Here is a 25194-nt window from a genome sequence, read left to right on the forward strand (position 1 = left end):
GTACCTGCTCCCAGGAACACATGCCAGTGTGTCTGCTCCTGGGCTCAGACCCATCCTTTCTGCAACTGCCTTACTCCCCGCTCTGTGCCATGGTTCATAACCTCAGCCCACATGAGCTGTGGACGTGAGCAGCAGAGCTCAGTGTCCTCCTGTAGCATCCCAGAGATGGCAGGGCTGGCAAGGGCCAGCAGCCTTCCTCTCTCTGGCACCAAGACACATGCCAGGCACACAGCATTGCTGCTGAAAGTCCTGGCCACCAAGCAAGAGGTGCCCTTTCCACGAGGAGTCCACACTCAAAGCAAAAGCAGGTCCACAGTAACAGCTTCCTGCCACAGCCTATGGAAATGTAATGTAAAAAGGGATGGAACCACTGAATTGGTGCTAGAAAGTCTGGATAAAAATAACTGAATGCAACTGGAAAATCAGAAAGTGGGTAGAAGGCAGGAAAATCATCTTGGGAGCCCGTGGTTCTGGAGCACAGCCCTAACAGAGGTCACTTCAAACCCTCGCAGACCAAAATACTTTCTCTAGGATGCTCGTTCCAGCAGGAAGGCAGAAGCAGTTCACATGCTAAGGACACACAGTGTGGAACAACTAATGACTCTGCAATTAAAGCCTGCACACAGCGCCAAGAGATTCAAGTGTGTTAACCAACGTAAAGCTCTAGACAAAAGACTTGAACTCTCATCCAAGCTCTCCTGTAGAATGGGGCAATAACACCACATCTATCTCATATAATAGCTAGGAGAACAGATTCATAGAGCAAGACAAGGTGAACTCCTTCGAAAGCAGGCTCGGCGACAGTGCAAAGTTTGAAGTGAGACATGAACCAGGACCAGCACGTTGCTGATTTAAAGTTTAACAGTCTACTGAAGCAAAAAGCAAAGTCTAACTAGACGGGGAACGAAAGAGTCTTATCTTCCTTTAAAAGACAAACGTAGGCACTGGGAGATGCGATGACACAACAGACCAGCCCAGATCCCCACAATCCCAGCCCGGGGCTTTTGTCCCCATGCTGAATAGAAAACACAAGTTATTCAGCCAGGCTGGCCACTTATCCAGCATTCCCGCTTGCCCACTGGAAATTGCTATTCCAGGAGCTCTCCAATCTTTAACAGCTTCTGGACTAGTCTGCATTTGATTTGAGGGCAAAGGCCATGCCAAGAGGGAGACCCCGCACGCAACTCCTGCCTCCAGCTCTCAGTTCACTTTTAAGGCCGTCTCAAAGATGAAAACAAAATGGTTTAGTGCTCACAGGGGCCAAATAGCTGGAGCTCCAAGATGAAATACAACTCCCTTTCAAAGGCACTGATAGGCAAAAAGGATGGTCTTTAAAATAAAGCACTGGGCAGGGGTGGAAGCCATTCAGGATTGAAGGTTTCTTTTAAACTGACACGAACAGAACTGGCTGGTTTTTCATGGAAATTATTAATTTTTTTTAAACCATAATCACTGCTGCAAGTCCAGCTCTAACCCTGCACGTACACCCCTTCCCGCATCCATCTTTTCCTGGGGGGAAAAAAGCTTATCCCCACAAAGGAGTATGAAATAAATTGCTTTACTGAAGGTTAATAATATCCTGTCGCCGTGGTAAAAGACTCAATTACAAAACCTTCAGAAGAGCTCCCAAGGAACTCATCTGCCTGCAGTGACAGAGGCTTAAATAGCCAAAATACACAGAACGGCTAAGCACTTCCCAAAAGAGAGGAAAAGGGGGAAAAAGAAGGGGGGCGGGGGGCTAGTAGAAAACCTGGAAATTGAACACTCAAGGTTATAAAAAACACCCAAACACAAACCACAATTCCTCTCTGCACACACAATTCTCTATAATCTCAGCAAGAATTATGGCCTAGGGAGACCAGCACTAATTTTAGTATCAGATTTATTATGCAGCAGGGAGCAGAAATCAGTCAGGCCCGTCTCTCACTCCTAATGGGCACAACTAGATCACGCTCCGGGAAAGCTCTGCTGAAGAATAGCTGGGGCCTGGTGCAAAACAAAGCCCCTGGGGCTCCCCGAAGCACAAACACACTGCGTTCTTAGAAGCCACAATAAAACACAATGATACTCCTCATTTCTACAGCCCTGCCTGCCAGAGGATCCCAAAGCACACGGATTACAGCTTCCAGCTCGCCTGGCAGAGGAGCCTGCAGCAGCAAGGGAGGACAGCAAGGTCTGCAAGCTGTTCAGCTTGGGACTCCAAGCCTAGTATGCAATCCCTTCTCTACAGACATGCCATGCAGCAAGTCATCTGCGTGCAGAGGGGCAGCTCCGTTCCACAGGCAGCAGGATGCTGAGTGCATGCAGGGTGCTCAGAGCCATGGCAGCAGTGGTGGTGTTTGGAAAAGCAGCATTTCACAGCAATGGAAGCAGACAGAGAGGTTAAATACTGCTCAGAAGCAAGCACAGAGCACTGCCTCCCACACGGCCTCCCCTTACCACGCAGACAGCAAGACTCCTCAGCAGCCAAGTTCAGCAGCACACCTCCATGCACAGAGCCCTGGTTCCAGCACTGCTTTGTGCTGTGTGTATTCACACACACATGGAGCCTCCCCCAGAAATTAATCAAACCTTGGCAGGGAGCAGCTCTGTGCCCTTTGCTTTCCTTTCTTGCCCCATACTACAGTAGCTCACCACAGGTTCTGAAGCACCAGATGGGCACACTTCATTCAGTCTGTTCCTCCAGGTGCTAGCCCCTCCATCTTAAACGTTTTATAGCCTCTGCTTGTGCCCTGCTCAGGCTTTGAGCACCACCAGCACCATTCTTAAGATGCTTCAAATGCTCAGTGAAACAAGGCCTGTTCCCAACAACTGTTTCCAATAAGCCACTATTAGCTCCAAAAGCCCTCTGCAGAGGGTTTTCACGCCTGACTCATGCCTGTCTCAAGTGATGCAACACTAAAGCAATCTTTGCACATCACTTCGTCACTTTGTGGGGGCTGAAGAAAATAGAGTTACTCATAGAGCACTGACCATGGCACAGCCAGTACCTAGCTTGCCAAAGCCACGTCTCCCCTCTTCACCAACACATGGAAACATGCAGTGCACCAGGTTTGGAATAACCCTCTCCCAAGGCACCAGCAATTCCCACTGTTTCGAGTATTGCAGAACACATGAACAGCACTCCTGTTTCCACATCCATAAAACAAGAGTGATGACAATCTCTTACCTCATCTCCATATGATAAGAACAAGGGTCAGATTTAAACTAGCTGAAGCCATTTCAGCACATAAGTCTTTTGTGAAAGTAGGATGGTGAGGCCTCCAGGAACCTACGTCCCACACACTTTCAGCTACATTTTGAATAACACTTTGACCTGCTCTAATAACAGGATTTAGTGGTTAACTCCTGCTAATTTCACTAAGAAATTCAGAAAAGCCCATCAAACCCACACATTATCAGTTCTGTTTCTGACCTGGTCCTAATCAGTGCTAGAGTACATAAAAACAGATTTAGAAGTTCCAGATTCCTCTGCATCCACTTTCCTCCTTCAAAATAGAGACTTTTTGCCACTACGTTTTCGGAAAAAAAAGGAAATGAAGTACAACCAATCTCCTGCCCAACATGTGCACCCCCCAACCCCAAAATCCCCCACAAAACAGGTACCTCCTTAAAGCCCAAATGTAACTCTGGACCATTCCTGTGCTGTCCCTTTGGAGATCACAGCCCTTCTGACTCCTACTCCTTTGTTCTCCACTTTCCCCCACCCCAAGCAGGTGATTTCAGTGATAATTAGGCAAATTAACAAAGGCAATGAACACACCTGTGTGAAGAGCAGTGAAGAGCAAGGCAGCAACACCGCAAGCAGACCCAGTAAGACCTGCCTCAGTCAAGTAAACTCAGCTCAGCTGAGCCCTCTGAAGCCCCAGTGAGCTCACCACCACTCCCAGTTTTCCGTTAATCCTGACCATTTCAGATCCTCAGGCCTGCCAAGCAGCAGGAAAAGAACCTTGCACACAACCAAATCACCTCTTCCTCCCTCTGCCTCTTCACAGCCCAGAGCACGTTTTCACCTGCATAACCAGCACCAATAATCAGGCCAAGCAATTCAGGACTTGCTCTCTGATCTCTGTTCCACCTCAAGAAGCACTTGGCAGCATCCATTTGTCTGCCTTGATCCAACGCTCTCCAGCTCTCTGGAGCACAGGACAAACAGGTGCTGCTGCCCTCCCTTCAGCTGCAGGAAATTCAGAGCATTCCAAGGCAACAAAGGGAGGCACCTCCAGAGATGAAGTCCTGCACTTGCCAAGGACCTCCAAGAACATCAAGAACAGCAAAATTCCTTGTGACCACATCCATGTAAGATGCTTACCCTGTCAACTGCATCCCTTCAGCTCCAAGCTGGATGAAATAAGGTTATGTTCTCCGCAAGGACACTTGCCCTCTCCCTCCTTTTTCTTTCCCCATAATTTTCAAATGAATTGACACTTTATTTTACTTTCCACATATTGCAAGACATGAGGATTAAACAGCATCAGCTGAATAACGTTCTGCTCACACTCTCATCAGCTTCATGTGTTCAGATGACAGTGATGGGGACTATAAAAGCATGAAGACAGATAATCACTGCTTATGTCTGCAATTATGGTTCCAATAAACTATACTTCATGGCTCCTTAGCATTAAAGCTTTCGGACTGGTAACTAAATTGCTGTTTATTCTGTAATATATTTTGTTCTTCTCCTCTGGCATACACATACATGATTGAGAGAGAAATATCCCTACTAAAATATCCCATGGAGACACCTACAAAACACGGCTCCGGAAATCTAAACTGACTACAACAAAATCAAAGCCATATTCACAAAACTTCAGGGGAATCGTAACTATGGAGGACTTTCAACTATCACTTTATTTGATCTGGAAGATTAATGACACAGAGGATGTGACCAGATGAAAAAGGGGGTGGGAGATTAAAAATCATACAAGCTGATCACAACTCCCTCTTCATACATACATTGCCCAGCACATCGCATGCATCAACTGCTGCTTTGATCACAGTTCATGGGATTAGGTGAGTCAGGAATTTAAAGCACAAAGGTACTGCAGCAGGAGACTCTCTCCAGGTGCTTTTCCCTGCATTCACCCACCCCTGGATCCCAGGCTGGTGAGGGCAGGAAATCCCCACTCAGAAGGGGAACAATCACAGCACAGCCCATCTCTGGTGCCACGCTTTGCAAGGGACGCATGTCAGGACGCACTCCTCCTCTGCATACCATGGAGAAACCATCGCATCCATCCCTTCAAGCTCCAAGAGGGAGCAATGACAGGACAGGCCACCCAGAGAGCAATGGGCATGGTCCTACAGCACAAAGTAGAAAGCCAGTGTCTAGGAGCAGGCCCATGGGGTGGAGGAGCGTCCAGCATGGCTAAGCACCCAGCGCTTATCTGGAGGCAGAGGGACTCCAGGCCACCTGCAGCTGAGCACGCTTCCTCCTCTCTCCTCGCTGAGGGCACCAGGATCAACCCTGCATTGCAATGCACTGCTGAGCCCATTTAAATCTACTGCCAGCCCTCCCCTTGCCTCCCAAGCCCCAACATGAGTCTGTAACCACCCAGCCTCAGCCATAATTCATACAACAATCTACCTCTCCCAGTGTTCTTATCTCACTTCCCCCTTGCCCGAAGCCTCACCTCAGTGCTGCCATTCGGAAGCCCCAGCACGCAGCAGTTGGAACCTCAGCACCCCGCAGCTGGAAGCTCTGCCTCACAGCACAGCGCTGCCCCTCCAGGCAGGGCCTCCCTTATAAATTTTCCAATCAAAAGTCGTTAAAAACAAAAAACCAGCCTCAGTTTAACCCCTCGACACAAGTCACAAAGAGCTGGCAGCGTACGATAGCGCTGCGCTCACACACTTCCTTCCCAACGTCCAGGGACGCTGCCAACAGCTTTTTCAGCCAGAAGCAGATGTTTACTGCATGGTACCAAACCTGAGCACCAGGAAACATTCTCTGCCGCACTGAGATGCTTTGGATAATCCCACCGCCCTTTTCCCTCCCAGCCTTGCCTCTTCCAGGCTCAACGGCAGCATCAGTACCAGGCCCATCAGGGCCAAGAAAGACCAAACTCCTACCAGCATCAACTCTGTGTTTCCTCAGTGGCCAAACCCAGCTAACAGTGCTCCTGGGATACGATCACAGCAGGTTTCAAAGGGACCTTTCCACCCAGTAACATTTGAACAGGACAGGGTTCAAATGGCAGGTATGCTGAGCACTCAGCTGGCCACCCATCCAGGGCTGGAGTTAGAGCTCACCTACAGAAAGCAACTGGAGAGGAAGACGAGCTCTCCAGTACAAACACATTAAAAGAACTCCAAACACCTTATACTAGAGACTATTTGAGGAGAGGAAGCCCCAGCTGTAAGAAGCCAACATCCTTCACTGCAGCTGGCTCATTCAGGACTCCCATGAGACATCTCCAGGGGCCCTAAAGACATGGCAGAGACACCATCCATCCCAATGGTTGGTAGCAGCCCCAGACCCCAAGATGGGGCTGATCCCCGCTGTGTCCTCAGAAAACTCCTCATGTTTCACAGCTCAGCATTAACTTCAGATTGCTTTCCCATGTTTTCTGCTCCCTCCCACCATTCTGAGCACCCAGCACTGCTTTAGGCTTTGTAGGTCTGCCAAACACAACACCAGGAGTAGGTGACTTTCCCTAGCAAATGGACATCCTTACAGTCACAGCACTCAGCAAACCTTTGGCAAAAGGCTCAGTTACGTACTAGGCTCTGTGCACAGCTCGGGCTGAGAGCAGGGAACAGCACTGACACATCTCTGAACATAAATGATTGATAACATGGTCAAATGGAAACAATACACAAGTTCCATTTTTCCAGCACGGGCTGCAAAAGAACAACCACAACATCCCCTTCAGCAACACCTTTTCCAGCAGCAGAACAGCAAACCTGCAGCACTGAGGGTCTGCAAACAAAAAAACAGTTCTTGCCTCAAGTTGTCCTCCCACTTGAGCCATACCTCTCAGTCCGGCGAGATTTACAGATACCTGGGACAAAGGCTCAGCTCCTTGCAAGTTCTTCACACCCCAAATAACCCTTTGAGAAGATTCCTGAATGATGTTTGGTCAACACTTGTTATAAAAACCTCTACTGACTTTCTAATAGGCACTGCATTTCCACCAGCGTTCAAGAAACTGAAAGTCTTACCAGCACTTCACAGTCCCTACTTTAAATAAACCAGAGTCTCAGAACACTTCTCCACTCTGTGCTCCTCACCTCCTTTTTTGACGTACAACTGACCCACAGAACGATGAGCTCAAAGTCAGGAATACAAAAAACAGAAAGGAAAACAGCACAGAGCACATCTGGGGACACTGCAGAAGAATCCCGTGTCCTCTGGGCAGCACCAGCACTGCCAGAGACCCAGCACTGCCAGAGACCCAGCACTGCCAGAGACCCAGCACTGCCAGAGACCCAGCACTGCCAGAGACCCAGCACTGCCAGAGACCCAGCACTGCCAGAGACCCAGCACTGCCAGAGACCCAGCACTGCCAGAGACCCAGCACTGCCAGAGACCCAGCACTGCCAGAGACCCAGCACTGCCAGAGACCCAGCACTGCCAGAGACCCAGCACTGCCAGAGACCCAGCACTGCCAGAGACCCAGCACTGCCAGAGACCCAGCACTGCCAGAGACCCAGCACTGCCAGAGACCCAGCACTGAAGCACAAGGACCTGCACCAGGACCCTGCCCATGTTCTCAGCTCCAGCCATATCTCACAGTTGTAGGGCACATACAGGGGAAAATAAACCCAAGAGGACTTAACAACTTCAAACCCTGGGAACTACTTAATTCAGCAGATATTAGTTTCTTTCTCCCACCCCACCATTTTCCCTCCCACCTGCCAGGCCACCTCATTACTGTCACTCTGCATCAGCTCTTGCTACAGTAGTTTCCTTGGACCTTTGCCCCTTCAGTCAGCTTGAAACCTCTTCCCTATTGTACATCAGAGTCAATGGGAAATTAATGCAAGTCTTTGCTGGGGGAGGGAAGGGCAGAGGGAACAACGCTTTCTGCTCCTGTCAATGCTTCTTTTCCTTCACCCTTCTTGCCACATGCACTTCACCAACATATTAAGAAGCCTTGCCTGCATTTATCTGTGCTTGCTGAGGTCTCTGCAGCTATTCCTCATGTGTAGAATTGCTCAAGTCTTGGCAGGGTAGGCTCCTTCTTTATAATACAAAGTACCCAAAGTACAATCTTAATTCAATCCTCCACAACAATACACCCAGCTGCTGCAGATGTCCCAGCACCAGGAATGACTGAGCAGGGAGAAGAACTTCCCAACATTCCCCAGATTTTCTCTGCACTCAGAAAATGAAGGAAATCTTTCCAAGAGGAGAGCAGCAAAATGCCAGCAGTTAGAAGTTATTAGTACCTCATGCTGCCCTGAGTACAGAGACCCACAGTAACTTCCAAATTACTCAGCAAACCACAATTTCTACAGCAATAAGCTCTTACAAACCTAAGCCACGTTGAACACTGCTCACATAGTTTAAAGAATTATTCCGGTGACTAAGGCAAAGAGAATGTGTGATTGCAAGGCTGAGACTAAATTAAGCTTAGACAATGATTTTTTTACTTTATTCTTTGTTCAATATTGACCTTGCAATCACTTTTTTGAGGAAACAGCAGATTAATATTTTCTTGTGAGTGAGATCATCTGGTAGAAGGAGAAAAGGAGAGATGAAACTGGCTCTCTCTGAAAGAGAAGTGATGGGACTGACCATATACAAAGTACTGTCAGATACACAAAGTCATCTCAATCTTTTTCTGCTACAGGCTCCACACTACAACAAAGCATTTAATAATATGCTTTTAGTCCACCCTGATTCAGCAAAGCACTCACCCACATGCTTACGCCAACTTAAGTATATGCTTAAGTGCTTTCACACAATAGGGACAGAGAAGATTCAGGCCCTGCAGATGAACCATTATCTGAAACAAGCCCTTTTTTCCTAAGATGACTGGCTCTATTTACAGCTTCTCCTCCCTTTAGAGCATGACCCAAAATGTGTTTAAAGAGAACACAAAAACACAATTGAAAAGTCAAATAACTATTAGGAATAGCAAAGACATCTATGTATGGCTTAATGAAACAGAGGAGCTGCTCTTTTTCCTTCCCAACATAACATATACCTTGGTCCACACGCAACATGTTACCCTGTTTCAATAGCTCTCCTCTAAAAACAAGTTACAAGTTCCCTTAATGCTTTGGATTTCACAACATTTATGAGACTATCACCAGAGTCAACAGGCTAAAAAAAGAATCCATTAGCATTAACTGGCCTGTCACTGGCAGTGACAAATAAATGAATTTGATGGGTTTAGATCAGTCATTAGTAGACCTACCCTCGGGCTGGTAAAGGCTCAGCACTTTGCAGACTCGATGTGCTCAATCTGGAAGCAGAGAGGAGTGCACAAGGGTGTCAGCGTGATGCTGCTCTCCCATTTCCCTGACCCTCTCGCCACCAACCCTTTCCTGGCGTATCCAAGCAGCAAAGTCTCGGGGCAGAGAAGTTACCTGGCAGACACCATTAAAAAGAACCCAGCAATACAGGAAAGCACAGGGAATGGGGAATCCGCTTTAAAAACACCCCAAAAATTAAAACTCCCAAGTTAGATAATGTTCATTTTAATTTTTAGTTAGCAGTAAGGCAAAGGGAAGGAAAGCACATCAGTACGTTAACACTACTCTTAACATGAAAGACAACCTTAGGCAGTAACAACGGAAAGACATCCATTTTACACGAATAAAGACAGTCTGTGGGGATTAAGGTCAATGTGAACAATCCACCTGAGTAGTTGGGGGGAAGAAATGAGTGTTTACATCTCCCAAACCAGCAGAATAACAAAACCCCAGCTCAGCTCTTGCTCCTGACACAACTCACTGCACTCCACAAAACAGCCTGCATAGCCACTTCCTTCCTCTGGCTGCATCGAAGAACAGAGATCATGCTCTGCTTGAACAGGTCAGAGAGAGCAGGAATCTGAGTCCAGCATAGTGGGTTTCAAAACCCTGATCCCCTCCTACCTGAGAAGACCTGGGTTGATTTGCCAATACTCAGACTCATGAACTTTTCCATTTAACCATCCAATGCTAGAAACAGACAAATTCTAGGAGCAGCTTACCCTGGGCAAGGGATCTACACGTCAAGGTTGGTTGAAGAAGATATCCAAACACCGGCCATCAACCATGAAAAGAAATCCCTCATACTGCCTGGTAAGGACTTCTGTATGCAGAAGATACAGCAATGTTATTAAGGTACACATCAACGCCCATTGGCAAAAGCAGGAAACACTTCCTCTTACTCCATCCAGACCTGCAAACACAGAGGAATTTAAAAAGACAAAAAGGAATCCTAGGGAACAGGTCTGACCTTGCTGCTCTCCACAGCCTGGCGGGGAAGGAAGGGTGGCAGGAAAGGAAGAACCCGGAGCTCTGCTCGTGTGCTCAGTTCACATTCTTTTGAAAAAGACTTCAAAGCCTACCCAATACTTACAATAAGATGGGAAGCAGTGAACTAACCTGGAGGAGTTTCCAGGCAGGAGCACGGGAGGAAACAAACAACAGAACTCTTGATTTTCAAGGTCCACCATTTGCTTTGGAATGAAATCTCTCCCTGTTACTTTGGCTCATGCTTATCAGGCAGCCAATGGAAGCAGACACCCCACCCACACTCAACTTAATTGGAATCAGACATCCACATCCACTGGTTAGCTTTAAAAAGTCTCTCCCAGGTTAGCCTGGGTGTTACTCCAAAAGGGCATGCCCCCCATTCACTGCTCTGGAATAGCCAGCTTCACGTGGGTTCAACCAGCAGCCACCCAAATGAAAAGAGAGCTGTTGACACTGCTGGTTTTTGCCCAAGAAGGAGGAACAGATGTGCACAACTGCACCTCTTACAGCCCATGTGCCTGACCAGGCAGGAAACCAGCTACTCCACACACAAGGGTACACACAGTTTGCAGATAGATTGACTGGAGTGCAGGCATGCCAGAACCATTTACCAGTTCTGAACCGTTCTCTGTTAGAATAAAATACATCTGACAAAACCATCGATACTCAGCATCACCATCTCATTTCCTTCATCAGATAAAGCCCTTTTGCTGTTTTGTGACCAAATGGTCACCAGAAGACCCTACCCAACCCACACAGACCAGATTTTAACTTCATTTAACAGCCACTGAAGAGGAAGGATACAGACTACAGTCAGCAAGTCACATACACAATGATAACAGAATTGTGACACCGAATACTACTACAAGGAGCTGCAGCTTGTTGACTTGCCAAAGCAATTCCAGCCATATGCATTACACCCTTGCAGTAAGTGCTGGGAAGAACAGGGACTTCACTCCCACACTGGACAAACCTGAGCACAAAAACCTCAGTGGGTCACCTCACTAACTGTAAACTCTGACTGACGCTTCCCTTTCATACGTGGCTTTGTACGACAAAGCATCCAAATTTCTATATTAACACATCACACAAAGGTATTCCTATGGCCACGGAGCTGCTTCACGGACTGAGGCTGCTGTCCTTTTGCTCTTCAGGTTTATTTTGTTCTTTAAGTAAATCCCCAAGGCAGAGGGGTGAGGCAGGGAATTGCTTACAACTGAGAATATCTACTGAACATGCTAAATTTGATAAGGCTTCTCCACCTAATACAGCAGATACCGTCAGAACTGACAGGCTACATGTATTAAAAAGTCACATTACTGTAGTCTTCAGTATTCAAAAGGAGATACAAAACTACTACCCCGTCACTGCTGCTTTTTAAGGATTTTTAAGTCAGCAGAGTTATAAATGCTCAACTGTTACAAAGTGCCTTCCAGCACTTGGAAGCAAGACAGATTCTTATCAAGGAACAGCAGCAGCGAGAAAGCATACGGCTATTCTGGCTATTCTTTTCATCTCACTGGTAGCCATACACCAGAACCTCAACAAGTTCAACCCCTGCAGCAGATTTCCTAAAACAATGGCTGCAAGTGCTCCCGGACTTCACAAGCAGAGCGGGATTACAAATCCTGGCATCATCCACTGGAGGCAAACACCCAGGATATTCTGCGAGGGTCATTCTGAGAAAATCAGGGAAGAATGCTCCGCTGTTACAACCTGCCATTTCTTGCTCAGGAACCAATTTGCATCACCAGAGAGGTGTCAAATCATGGAGATGCAGTTTAAAAAGCCCCAAAGAAAGCCTTTTACTGGGCTGCCGTTTGAAAGGGGAAGACTCGCCAATTAAAGTGAACCAGAAAAGGGGAGAAGGAGCAAGCAGGGATTCTTGTGCGTGCACAAATAAGCGAGCGTGACCCCACAGCCACAGCAAGCATGTGAGCTGGCAAAGGAGCCCGAGAACTGCTGCCTACTGAAGAGTTAATCCTGCCGAGGCAGGTCAAAAGGGCTCCTGAAGGAAAGGGATGGGATGGATGGAGGGAAGCCTGCCAGAAGGTCTGTCTGCACAAGAAGGGGGAACGCACCCCAGCCTGGCCTCCACCTCAGCACCCAGTCACTGCCAGGAAGGCGACAGAAAAAACCCAATCCCCATTTTGCTGAACACACCAGGAAGGAAGACCAGAAAAAATATCTCCCCTTGCACCCAGAGAAAGACACAGGCGTTTCATTAAATGCCATTAATCTCCACAGGCCCGAGCATTTGCTGGTTAATTAGACTAAAGCACAGTCACATTTGAACACTGAGCATTCGCTATTCAACTGGGATGAAGGAACAAGTCCAAAACCTTAATTCAGTATCTAATTAAAAAAACAGAAAACAAGAAAATGCAGATGATGAAATGCTGCCCAGGATAATGTTACAATTGATACCAATCTGCTCTTTATTGCAGCTGATTTTCTCCAGTTTCCTAATAAGGCTCCTTCCAATCTTAAGCTTTTCTTTCAAGAGCCCGTAGAAATCCTGACACTTTAGGAAGGAGGAGATGTGTGTAAAAAGCAGAAGCAGATCCTGATGACCTCTCCAGAGAGCAAGTCCCTGCTAAGAGTGGAATCCAGCCTGCGTTCCAGCATTTGCCCCATGCTTGAAAGAGGTCTGTTACCAAAAGAAACAACCACCACCAAAAAAAAACCCTACGTGGAGAAAAACAAACTCCCCTTTGTAAAACTGACCTGGTTTTACATTAACAGGGAAATTTAACTCACTAATATCCTCGGCATAAGACATGCCCTGGTTTTTTTAATTGTTATAGAAGAAATCACACGGGACAGCTTAACAGCTCTGCTCCAAGTTCTAAACTTGTACAAAGAACACTGTAGAAACAGATAACCGGTAATTGAAGACAGTTTAAAATGTAAATAAGGCTTTAAAAGGTATTGGGAAGGGGGAAAGAAACATCAGTCACAGCACAAAATCATCTTCATAATTCCATTAGGAAACCCTTCAAAATCCTGATAACTTGGAACTGTATTCTAAAGGCAGCATTAATCCAACAGCAGAATCCGCAAGCCACAAACCTACAAACTAGAAACAATTTGCTAGCACAGAAGCAAGCCAGGCACGTCATTACTCACTAAGTAGTTATTAGATATGGCCTATGAGGAAAAGAACCTCTAAATATTTGACTACATTAGTCTGGTTTAAAATTCTGCAAGTAGAATGTTGGGGTTTATCTCTTTTTCTTTCTTCCTTTAAAGAAATCACTAGCACCTCTCCTGCTACACACCCAGGGGTTTAAATTACACACTAGCTCTGTGTTCTGTACAGTATTTAACATTACGGTTCCACACGCTATTAAACTGCTTGCTTTCCTGAGGAGCTATCTGCAATAAAATTGTTGGGTTGACTTGTTCAGGTATCTCCTGCCACCAACTTTAAAGCACTTTTCCTTACTGACTTGCATCTGCAGCTTTGCAGCCTTGCCCTTCCATTTTTAAGGAATACTGAGCTAGCCCAAGCTGATCATTGGATACAAGTGACACACACCAGCTGAACCGAGTCCCAAAAAACAAACACAAAAGAAAATGTCAATTACAAAAGTTTTCTTTCAGCCTCTGGCTTTCAAAATTCAAATACAACCGGCTGCACATTTGGATTTAAAACGGATCTGCTGGTTTTGTTAGGCACAGCCTGAAGAGCAACAACCACTTCTATTCCATAAGCAACTCCTCCAGCAGAAATGGCACCAGCGACGTGTCAGAGTAAGCACACGCAGACACAAGTTCCTCTGCACATCACTACACTGCCTTTGTCCCAGCGTGGAAGCTGGCTGCACTACCACAAGTCCCCTGGAAGGAGGAGGTCACTCCTCCAGTCAGCCTCATCGGCTGGAGACTTAAAGCTCATTGTTTCACTGTTCTTGCAAAAGAATACCCCGTAGCCTGAAGAGTTCAGAGCCTCACCAGCAACTTGCTACCCAACGCTTATTAGTCTCCAAGCACATCTCTGAAGTTATACAAAAGGAAATTTGCAAACAATGAAGGCAGAGATATATTCCCATCCATCACAACCACAGAACTGAAAGCTCAGCTCAAAACAAGCCTGAAGTCTGCACTTAATCTGACTGCTCTTCATAAACACCAGGCAAAACACATTGCGTAAAACAGCGTAACAAACTCGAGTAAAGCAGCAACAATCTCCCACCACCATGGGAGAAGCCTCCCCTCCTCAGCCAGCCACGACCGACCGGGGCTCCGCACGGAGACAGTTAAACTGGAGACACGTAACAGTGCACAAAGCAGCTCTCCTGTAGTTTCACAGCCATACACTGATACCCTTAAGACGCCATGCACTGGCTTTAAAAGCTTTCATTGCCAATTCCCTGTGTGAAACCTGAACTGCCTGGCAACAATGATTCTCTGTGTGCCTAAAATCCTATTATCGATCCTCCTACTTACCTTAGGCTGTGCTCGTCGGGGAAATGCAACTTTAGGGTCAATCTGAGGAAAAAGAAAGGGGAAATCAACAACATAGCTTTTGTTGTCAGTTTATATTATTTTGTTTTTAAATCACTGAATTATTAATCCCTCATTTCTCAGGCTTATCATTCAGCACACCGGCTCATCCAGAACTGCTCTGGAACAGGAGACAGGAAGAGTAGAAGAAAACATCTCTTCTGTACACCTCCTCCATCATCTTCTACGCAACAACCTCCACTGGTGCTCAGGGAGCTCCCTCTTAGTCTCTAGGTGCTGCCTCTACAACCAAAACTGCATGTTAACCCTTATCTGCATGCTCTGGAGGCCGCACAGAGACAGCCAGCACGCCTGATCAGATCCTCACCTGCTGTTCCTGACACCTGCACCTTCCTTCAGTTGGGTTTGGGGTTGCTTTTTCTTTTCTGCTTTGTTTTGTCAACTGACTTGGCAACACCACACAAAGAGAGAAATGCAGAACACAAAGCCAATTCGCATTTCAATTGCTAAAACTAAAACGTTAGAAGAACTACTAGGTTACCCTTGACAAAAATATGCCAAATTGATCTGGTTTGCTCCCCCTCAAAGAACACATGTGAGCAATAAAAATGACAAAGGGGCATTTATGGGAAGGGGTGGGCAGAGGAGAGCAAGGCACATAAAACATACAAGTGTTTTAAACCAGAGAAACCAAGTTCTTAATTATTTTCCATGAAGGAATTACCCTGGAGTATTCCCCAGCGAAGCACGCTATCACAGAGACAAAAAGGAAGAAAAAATACCCTTGTTTTAGCCCCTGCTCCCTTGTTCTAAGGTGCAGCATCGACTCCCATTCCAAAGTGTGCCCACATGCTAATTCTGCAGTTTTAAAAACAACTTCCACACGGGTCACGTTCAGAAAGTGGCTCCTCTCTACCACTCAAAAAATCACTTCAGAACAAAAAGACACCACCGCAGAGGCATGGCTGGAGGGGAAGAAAAACCTTTCCAACAACTGCCCAGCCTCAACTGTCATCTGTAAAAATGACTGCAATAAAACATCTCCGTGCTGCTGATTTCACCTCTGGTTTTAGCAGCATCTGCACGCACGCATCTTCTAAAGAAAGAATCTGGAAAACGATGTTTTAAAGGTCTAAATCCTACCTTAACTGTGCTACCTGCAACCGCTTTCAGTGTCTTGACTGTAACACGCTGATGAAACTAATCCTGCTTGTGTTAAGGCATATTCTGAAGCAGAGGCTTTCATTAGTAGCTTGGGTTTGATTTTTGTCAGGTTTCCCCCCCTCAAGCTAACCCTGACCAGGAAAAGGAGCTGTTTCCATTTGGTATTGTTATTTCTGTGGTGATACGTATTCCTGTCACTGATCAGTAACCACGAGACTCTCCTAAAAAGCAGTTTTACTCAATTAATTTGTCAAAATTGGAAATATCACAAACATTTGATGTGCAACCGATAAACTGATTCGCCTGCACCAGATATAAATGTAGTAGCTTTTTTTAGGACACACCTGAGAAATGAGCGATTACATGCCACTTTATTGTTCAAAAAGCATCAAAAGTAAAATTAATTCTCTAGAAAGCTAACCTTTTCAGAGAGATTAACATTATCTACAAATATATTCAGCACTGACTAGGCATTTGTCTACTGGGGAAATACAACAGGTACGGATTTTCCACAGCAATACCCAAATGTGGAGGCAAATGTGCACATTTCTACATTTGCTTCTTCAAAAGCCAAAGTTTTCCCAGCAAAGAGCACCAGTCCCACCAGAAGGGCATCACTGCACAGTCCCGCCGGGAAAAAGTTGGAAGGGGCCATTAAACTCGAAAGCAACACATTCATTTTTGAAGGTCAGTTCAAAGAGCATGGAGTTCTTTGCACCACAGCGACAGCCCTGCTTGAATAACTGGGTTTTCCTTCACAAAACCTTTTGGATAAGCACCCGTGGGCTTGGAAGAGGAACAGTAGCCATGGACACGGCAAATCCATACCTTTTGCATATCCCTGTCAACTATTTAAAAAACAACCAAAATAAAAAAACAAACTTCTACCAAAAAAATAATTAGTTAGTTAGGTACAACTCTACTTACTGTATCTACAAGTCCTCTAGGAATGACTCTAATACTATTTCTGATAGGAATGGCCATTACCTAAACAAAGCTTTTAACGTAACTGTAAACAAGAGCGACGTTTCCATGCCAATACCCAACCGATCTGCCTCCTGCGCTGAACGTTGAAACAGAGTCAAATGCTATGTTATGCTAAAGAACAGTTACTACAATATGTCTACACACACAGGGCTGAAGGGGAAACCTGCCTAGCTCTGGATCGTACTTTGAAGCTGCTTTACTGATTCTGAGGTTAATTTCTGATTCAGATTGATCCAATCACTATCACACAATCAAAACGGAGGCACGTTTGCCCTGGCGAAGCTTCTCACCCCTCCCCCAGAGCTGAGCAAATTAATACATTGCAGGGACGAGACTGTGCTACAGGAAAAAGCTGGGGGAGGACCTAATTATAGTCAGAAATATGACAGGGTGTCCTCCCAGGATTTAGGATTTTAAGAACCCTCGTTCAAGACACTGTTTGCCTTTGTTCTTCTTATCTAAAATTAGCTTTAAAAACACATAGAGAACAGAGCTCTACACGAAAAGTCTGAGGAGTTTAATCTCAGGGAGCACAGTTGAATCAGTTATCTTACCATATCTGATTAAACCTAAAATCAAATCATTAAGGCATGTGCAAGCATGGGCTACATGTTTAGACAAGCCCAGCAGAATTTGTGGGTCGAATTAAAACACGAGATTCCACCTGCTTCTATGAGAGCTTTGGGCTTTTTGTTTCCATATAAATTACATTTGGAAAAAGTCACACACTCGTGTTTGCTCCCTGCTTTGTCTATCCCTCGTTTAACCGTAATCTCGCACACACAGGCACACACAAGACGTTCCAGCACTGAGTCAGGATTCCTCCTAGCACCGTGCTCACGTTAAATCAAACCTTTAAGATCCAGCACATATACTACAAAAGACAGTGACAGCAACGAGCACACTTGGCATATCCAGCAGCAGCTCTGCCAGACACAGTTCCACCAACACCATCCTTCCCTTCCCAAACACAGCCCCCTCCAGACCAACCAGCACCAAAGCGATAATGACCTCTACCAGTGTCCTTCCCTCCTCCCCTTCCAGGTTTGCTGAAGCTTTACATGGCAACAAAGTAAGAGGCACAAAACTTAGTTCTTTGTGCATGGCCTTGATGGCAGGGACAAAACAGGGCCTAGAGCTACACAAGCCCAAAACGGCATTTTCAGTGCCAGGTCAAACATAACGTATCAGGTCAAGGGGGGAAAATGCATGTATAGGGGTTTTATTGGAAAAAAAGAATAAAAGCAAGTGTAATACTCATTAAAAAAAAAGAGCTGAGCTGAATCCCAGGAGCATATTCCTTATGTTATCCACTGGAGACTGAGCACAGCAAAAAGCTCAAGAGAAACAACAACAAACAGGGAATTGTGCTTTTCGACCGCATCCACTCCGGAGCCCTCGCAGAGCCTCCCATAGATTAACATCCAGGTTTCCCAAGGGCCCTGGCAACACAGGTGAGGGGGCTCCTGCCAAAAAACGACTTCGGGAAACGGCACGGGAAGCAGCTCCTAGGATTTGGCAGCAAGCACTCCCACCTTGACACACGCGCACCGAGAGAGAAATAATCAATCGGCAGAAGTGGAAAGTTCCCTGCAGAACGCATTCTGCACCGGAACACCGAGCAAAAAAGTTGGGTTTTACTTCACGATGTTTTCAATGTCACCGCTCAATGCAACCCGCTGCTGGGGGAGGAGCCACCGGGCGGTGGGGGAGAATTCGCATTGAAAAATAAACCAAAGTTACCGCTTTCGGTGAGTTAAAGGCAGAGTCTGGGGAAAAACCAGGACAAACGCGGCCATGCCAAGTCCCCGCTCAATGACAGCTTGACGCCGCCCCGCAGAAAAACCCAGCCGAAGCCGCAGCTGCGGCCGAGGGCAGGATCCCTGTAACGTCGCCTGTCGCCCTGTCACCATGTCGCCCTGACGCCGCGGACGAGGGGCGGGCGGGCAGCCCCACGCACGGACCTACCGTCTTAGAGTCCAGCTCGTGGTGGGGCTGAGCCAGGACTTTGTCTACACTCGCCGGATCCGCGAACGTAACGAACCCGAAGCCTCTGCGAGAGACAAAGAGCGAGAGGATGGGGGGTGATGAGAACCAGAGACTGGGAGAGAAGCCACAAACCCACAGCGCTGTCCCCCCACCCCCCCGGCCCCTCTCCGCCTCCACCGGCCGCTTTGTTCCCTTCCTCCCGGCTCGGAGGGACGCGGCGCGGGGGAACCTCCCGCAGACCCCACGCGAGGGGCAGCGGAGGGGAGTTGGGGGCCGGGGTCCGCCCGCCCCGACGGCAACTCGCGAAGTTTGTGAGCGCGGCGGCGGCGTTACCTGGAGCGCTTGGTGGTGGGGTCCCGCATGACCATGCACTCCCTGATCTCCCCGAATTTACTAAAATAGTCTCTAAGGCTGTCTGCGGAGAGAGAGAGAAGCCGAGAGGCAGCGGAGGCAATGGGGGGGGGGGGGGGGGGCAGGCCCCGGCGCGGCGGGACGCGGCCCACGCGGGGCGGGACGCGGGGTGCGCGGTGAGGGGCGCGGGGGGCCGGCGGTCCGTACCTGGTGAGGTTTGCCAGCTGAGGCCGCCGATGAACATCTTGCTGGAGGGAGACAAGAGAGCGGAGTTGAGCGCCGGTGCGGGATCGGCCATTTTGACGGGGCACCTCACGGCGGCGCGGCGCGGGGCGGGGGGTGAGGGGTGAAAGGAGGGGAGGGGGGGGGGGAAACGGCCGGTCCTCGCCTCTCCGCCCCGCCGCTCCACGACTTACCCGGGGTCGTGCTGCGCCTCGCCGGGGCTCCCCGAGGTAGCCTGGCTGCCGTCCGCCTCCATGGCCGCGCCGAGCGAGACCCCCTCAGAGGACCCCCCCCGCCCGCCCAACCCGCCCCCCCCCGGCCCGGCTCCTGTTCGGGCTCGGCTCGCTCCGGTTGCCTTTCCCCTTCCCTTCCCCCCTCCTCCTCCCTCCGCTACCGGAGGATCTCACTGGAGAGGCGCTGGGGCAGCAGCCAGATCCGTCACACGTGGGATCGGCTTAGCTCAGCGCCGCGCCGGGCCTCCTCCCCCCCGCCGCCATCTCCCCTCCCTCCCTCCCTCCCCTCAGCCCGCACCGCCCCCCCCCCCCCCCCCCCCAACCCCTCCTTCCCCGCCCTCCCCGCGCGCGCGGGGCGGAGCCCGCCGCTGTCGCGTGGCCCGGCCGTGACGTCACCGCCGCGCGCGCGCCCCGCGGCACCGAGCTGTTCTTCCCCCCCCCTTCCCCTTCCCGTGCCCGCAGCGCTGATGGCCATGAGGCAATTCCAGAGGCTGGGAACAACCCGCTGGAGAGGGAAAGACGGGTCCGGCCCAGGAGGCCAAGCGGAAGTTTAGGGAGCAGAGCCGTGGGGCAGCGTTTATCCCGTCCCCAAGCCCGGGCGGCCATCGGAACCCGCTCTGCCCTCCGCAGAGCCCCAGTGCCACCGCATCCCTGTGCCTGGGGCTCCTGCGTCCCGGTACCCCCACGTCCTGTGTTACCGCAGCCCAGTGCCCCCGCATCCCTACTCCAGCCGGGACAGGAACCAAGCAGGCCCTGCCCCCGCGGGGCAAGCGGCACCAGCGTGCAAATAAATGGATGGGGGTATTAAAGAAGAGCCTTTCCCCTCCATCCTCGGAGCCTCCTGTAGATCTTGGCTATTTCTCCTTACAATCACCGGGCAATTGCAAGTGAGGAGTGCGGGTCCCGGGCTTCCATCACCCCTTTAGTGCCTCTGCCTTCCTGGGGTGAGGAAGCACGAGGCAGGTTTTGCTGATGGACCGAGGGAACTCCCGTGAGAAGAAAACATGGATTTCTCTCTCTTACAACCCAATCGGCACTGTTATCCCTGCCGTCGGTGAGCAGTAAAGGTCAAATGGCTCTTGAAGGACTTTATCGGCACTTCCTCTTTTCCGCCTTTCCCAGCGCCACAGCCGGGTTCAGCAGGTGAGCAGTTCCAATCTGTGCAGTGGTTTTCCCTGTTTCCCCTGCACACGCAGCTGAGATTCACCAGTTTAGCTCCAATTTTGGTGAGGTTTACGAACCTTAAATGATGTAGATATAGAAAGATGGAAACCCCACTAAGGACTGGTTGTGAGGAACCCGAGGGCAGCACAGGCAGGACAGGGGGTGCAGAGCTCTCCCCTCTCCTCCAGATGCTCAGAAACCAGTTCTGCTTCCCAAGAACACAGTGTGCCCGAGGGAAGTGGGAGATGCCACAGCATTAGATAACAGCCCAATGCAAAACAGTGTGCATATGGAGCACATCTGATGCTCTGGAATGTCACTAAAAACCAGTAAGCCCAGTGACCTGCCACTGCATCCTGGTCAGCACACATCCGGGACAAGCAATTAAACCCCCTCTTCATAAGGGGCAAACCCTCCAGGGTCAGCATGGCCCTAGAAAAGGATCCTACCCCTTTCTCTGTCCCAGCAAGCAAAAGCCATACCCACTTCACCAGGGATGCTCTGGAGGTGGCTTCAGTGCCTGAAGCCCACAGTGACAAACCAGGACCCACTGTCCTGCTCCTTGGGTACCACCCATCCCCAAAGGTGCTGTTCCAGCCTCCTCTCCAACCCAGGGAGCACTGGCAGCCTTGCCCTTTGCTCTCCTCTCTCTGACCTCTCATGTTCATGCTAAGGCTGAGCTCCCAGCAGACTGTCGGAAGCAGCTAATGAACCATGAAGCTGACATCAGTAACTGCTGGTCAGTGGGAACGACCTCCCCAGCCGCACAATTAAAAATAGGAGCATTTATCCCACTAACAAGCAAAGTTACTGCTGTTGATACAAACCAACCCAAATTCCAGAGGGTAGCTCCATAGACAGCTATTCAGGAACACTCTATCTAGCCACATAATCATATAGCACCCACTTCTCATTAACAATTGATTTCCTTTTGATCCATGGCAGCTCTGTCCAGATCAGAGGCTGAGATGCAGATAAGCATTTATAAGGCCCAAGTGACACATGATTCCAAATGCCATACAAGATGCATGGGTCCTGAGAGCCTGACTCCTGAAATAAACACATCTTGGGCTCCTAGACCAACATGGGGCTTTGGGGAATCCTCTGCTAGGTAAAGAAGCTGGCAGCTTAGGAGGTGTAGGTCCTTGGTACCCACCTTGCAGCCATCGGGACATCCTGTCCCTGCCGTGCAGCGATGCTGAATGGCTGCATCTAACTCAGGCTGCCTGGAGGATGAGTTCATCTGTCTGGCGCTGGAGAAATCTGCATTTATGTTTTGTACGCTCTGTAAATCCAGTGTCATAATAAAAAGGATCTAAATCTTTACTGAATAATTCATTTTTGTGCATAAGGAAGAAATAACAACCTACATTATACTCCATCTATCATTTAGTTCTTGAGATTGATTGGCTGGTGGGTTTTGGAACCCCTGGTGACTGACAGTGCACTGGGGCCTGGTCTCCTGGTGCCCAGATGTGGCTTCACCTGCAAACATCATTTAGGCAGCATCACAGAGGGGCAGTACATGGGGAGCTGCCAGGAGATCAAAGATCACGTGAAATGGAGAACATGTCCTTGCAAAGAGTTGGCCTTGTTGGTGCATCTCTGCCTTTGGTGTTACCCTCAGTGTCTGCAGCAAGGTACAGGAACACGCTGGGAGATCAGCTCTGCCTTGGAGGAGATATGGCACAAAGAAAGGAAGCGATGTCTCTGGGGACCATGGTTTCAGACTTCTCTGGGGGGCCAGGGAAGATTGGCCAGACACAGAGGACATCTCCAAAGAGCTGGGTGAAGGCTTTCTACATACCCTAAAGCAGTCACAGCAGAGGAGAGGCTTTCACATGCACAGCACCCAGCAGCTTCCCTGGGATAGTTACAAACAAAGCTGCCACAGAACTGAGATGTTTCTCTTTTGGGCTGCCCACCCTTCAATACCCACCTGCATTCCTGAGTGGAGAGCTCTGCCGGTCCCCGCACACTGTCAGTCCTGCTCCATTACCAGCTGCTCAATCACTCATCAATCCTCATGACAAAACTACCCTGGAGTCATGTGAAGCAAAACCCCAAAACCCAGCATCAGAGCACTGCCCGTCCATGGGACTTGCAGCTCCCTGAGACCAGGGAAAACCAAACAAAAGCCACTGGAGTTTGGCTGCACACAAAGGAGTCGCTTAAAAACACCCTGGCCAGTGCTCCAACTGAAACAGGTTATCCCAGAACCCACAGTTTTTGGGAAGCAATCCCAGTTCGCACCTAGGGCAAACGTGGCTCTAGACTTTTTGGGTAGACACAGTAGTTTTCTCCAGTGCAAGTTCCAGATCTGCATCAAGTTATTTTAGCACCTTGCTAATGAAGATGTCACACTGACCTTATTAAAAACATCGAGATTTTCATCTGAACTGGGAAAACGGCATTTTCCAACTGTTTCAAAAGAATAAAACCCAAATATTATCAAGCCCATCTTTGAGATAAAGCAGAGGGGGGAAGCTCTGTGAGGAAAGATTTCAAAGCCTGCTTTGTTTTCATCAGCTTTGAAACCAACAGACAGCCCTGAGAATTTTGTTGTTCAGAACTGGAGTGTTTAATTCTATTCACCACTTCCAGGCAATTCGCTCTCTATATACACCAAAAACAACCAACCAGACCCCTTGAAACAAACCGTGCCCTTTCAGATGTGCCATTCCTCCTGCAGAATTGCAGGATACAGATGAAGTACAGTACAAAACAGGGAGGCGAGGCAGGGGAAGAAGAGGTTTGCATTTGCCCCTGTGCAGCTCTCGTGTGTTAAGGAGACGCTTTATGGACCACAAATAGCTGTAGCTAGATTTATGCCAGGAATGCCATTTCCTTCCCTCTCCCCAAACAAGGCTCCCTACCTTATTTCTCTACCTGATTAATTGTTACCAAAGGCCTTTAAGACCCTCTGATAAACTGTTCCCCACGTCCAAACCAGTATTAGTAACTATGAATCTTCTCCTATAAATAATTTCCAGAAGGAGATCAATGCTACCACGGAGTCAATGGATTCACTGGAATCATTTCTTCCTCTTACTCCGGGATGTTTTTTCCCCTGCCGCCACGAATCAATTATGATGATAAAAGTACCCTGGAACACCCCCAAAATAAAGATAAACAGTGTGCATTATCAGAGGCTGGGGATGTGCACAGCATTGAAGATATGTTACCTTCTCCGTGGCACATTTGTTTTCCTCCACAGACAGTTAAGGGAGGAAGAAAACAGAGGCACAATAAATGAATGGTCTGGATGTAACACAGCATTAATTCCCTGACCTTCTGCATTGAGTGACTAAGAATCTCAATCTCAATTATTCCTTCCATGATGGAATCTAAAACAGACACAGCAAGTGCTCACGTTCTTGCTCAAAACGAGGAGAGGTGGAATGAGGAGCCAGCCCAATTGCTCAGCACCGAAACCACGTTCATTATCAGTTCCATGTCATTCAAACAAATTGACTGCAGGAGAAAGCAAGAGCATCCAAGGAGAATTACTGCAAAACACGCACTGGCAGGGTCTGTATAAATACACACATTTAGATATGCATATGCACTTAAAATGCACGAGGCTGAAGCTGAATCAGGGGTAGGAAAAACAAGGCACTCCCTAGAGGGCATCGTCGCTATGAATTTCCATCAGGCACATCAACACAGATGAAAACACCCCAAAAGGCTGAGGAACCAGGCTCACTGGGGATGCTGACATATCAGGTGAGTTCACCCCTAATAGGGACCGTGTGGGGGAGCCTGTTATGAGATCTGGACACGCCACACAACAAGGAATAGCTCAGCACAGACCTTCAATGGATATAAAGCTGTCAGGGTTACACTAAGAAGGGACGCTGGTTAAAGATCAGCCACTCATGCATCACCTTTGAAGGTATTTTCCTGCACCTGAAAAGCCAGGATAAAAAGGCTCCGGTCCCACTGTGTGAACCTCTCCATGCAAAGGGCTGTGTCCTCAGCAACACTTGGTTCCATTACAGCCTCAAGTACGGCTGTGTGCTGGTAGGAGTCACTGGCTATGACCAAGGCCATTACCAAGGCTCTTTGGTCCCTCCCTCCCGGATTTACCTTCAGCGTCATTCCCTGGCCTTCCAGCAGCAGATGTGAATTGGAATCCTGAGTCTGCCTTTCTGGCCAGGGCCTGGGGTGGCAAGTGGGAAGGCTGCAACAAGCCTGG

At 48.5% G+C, this 25194-nt stretch overlaps 1 protein-coding gene across 4 annotated transcripts in view; it reads right to left on the minus strand.

Moving 5' to 3' along the window:
• The window catches only part of MSI2 (musashi RNA binding protein 2), a gene marked incomplete at its 5' end in the record, with an annotated part of 213435 nt that extends 193580 nt beyond the window's left edge, over window positions 1-19855 (minus strand). For all 4 annotated transcript variants that reach the window (XM_080629938.1, XM_080629939.1, XM_080629937.1 and 1 more), the window contains 5 exons: window positions 14869-14910; window positions 19006-19090; window positions 19360-19441; window positions 19585-19625; window positions 19794-19855. In XM_080629938.1, coding sequence (XP_080486064.1) covers window positions 14869-14910; window positions 19006-19090; window positions 19360-19441; window positions 19585-19625; window positions 19794-19855 — 312 coding nt within the window. The remainder of the gene's footprint in view (window positions 1-14868; window positions 14911-19005; window positions 19091-19359; window positions 19442-19584; window positions 19626-19793) is intronic.
• Between the last annotated feature and the right edge of the window lie 5339 nt (window positions 19856-25194).

The sequence above is a fragment of the Psittacula echo genome (genome assembly GCF_963264785.1).
Source record: "Psittacula echo genome assembly, chromosome: 15".
Taxonomy (NCBI): domain Eukaryota; kingdom Metazoa; phylum Chordata; class Aves; order Psittaciformes; family Psittacidae; genus Psittacula; species Psittacula echo.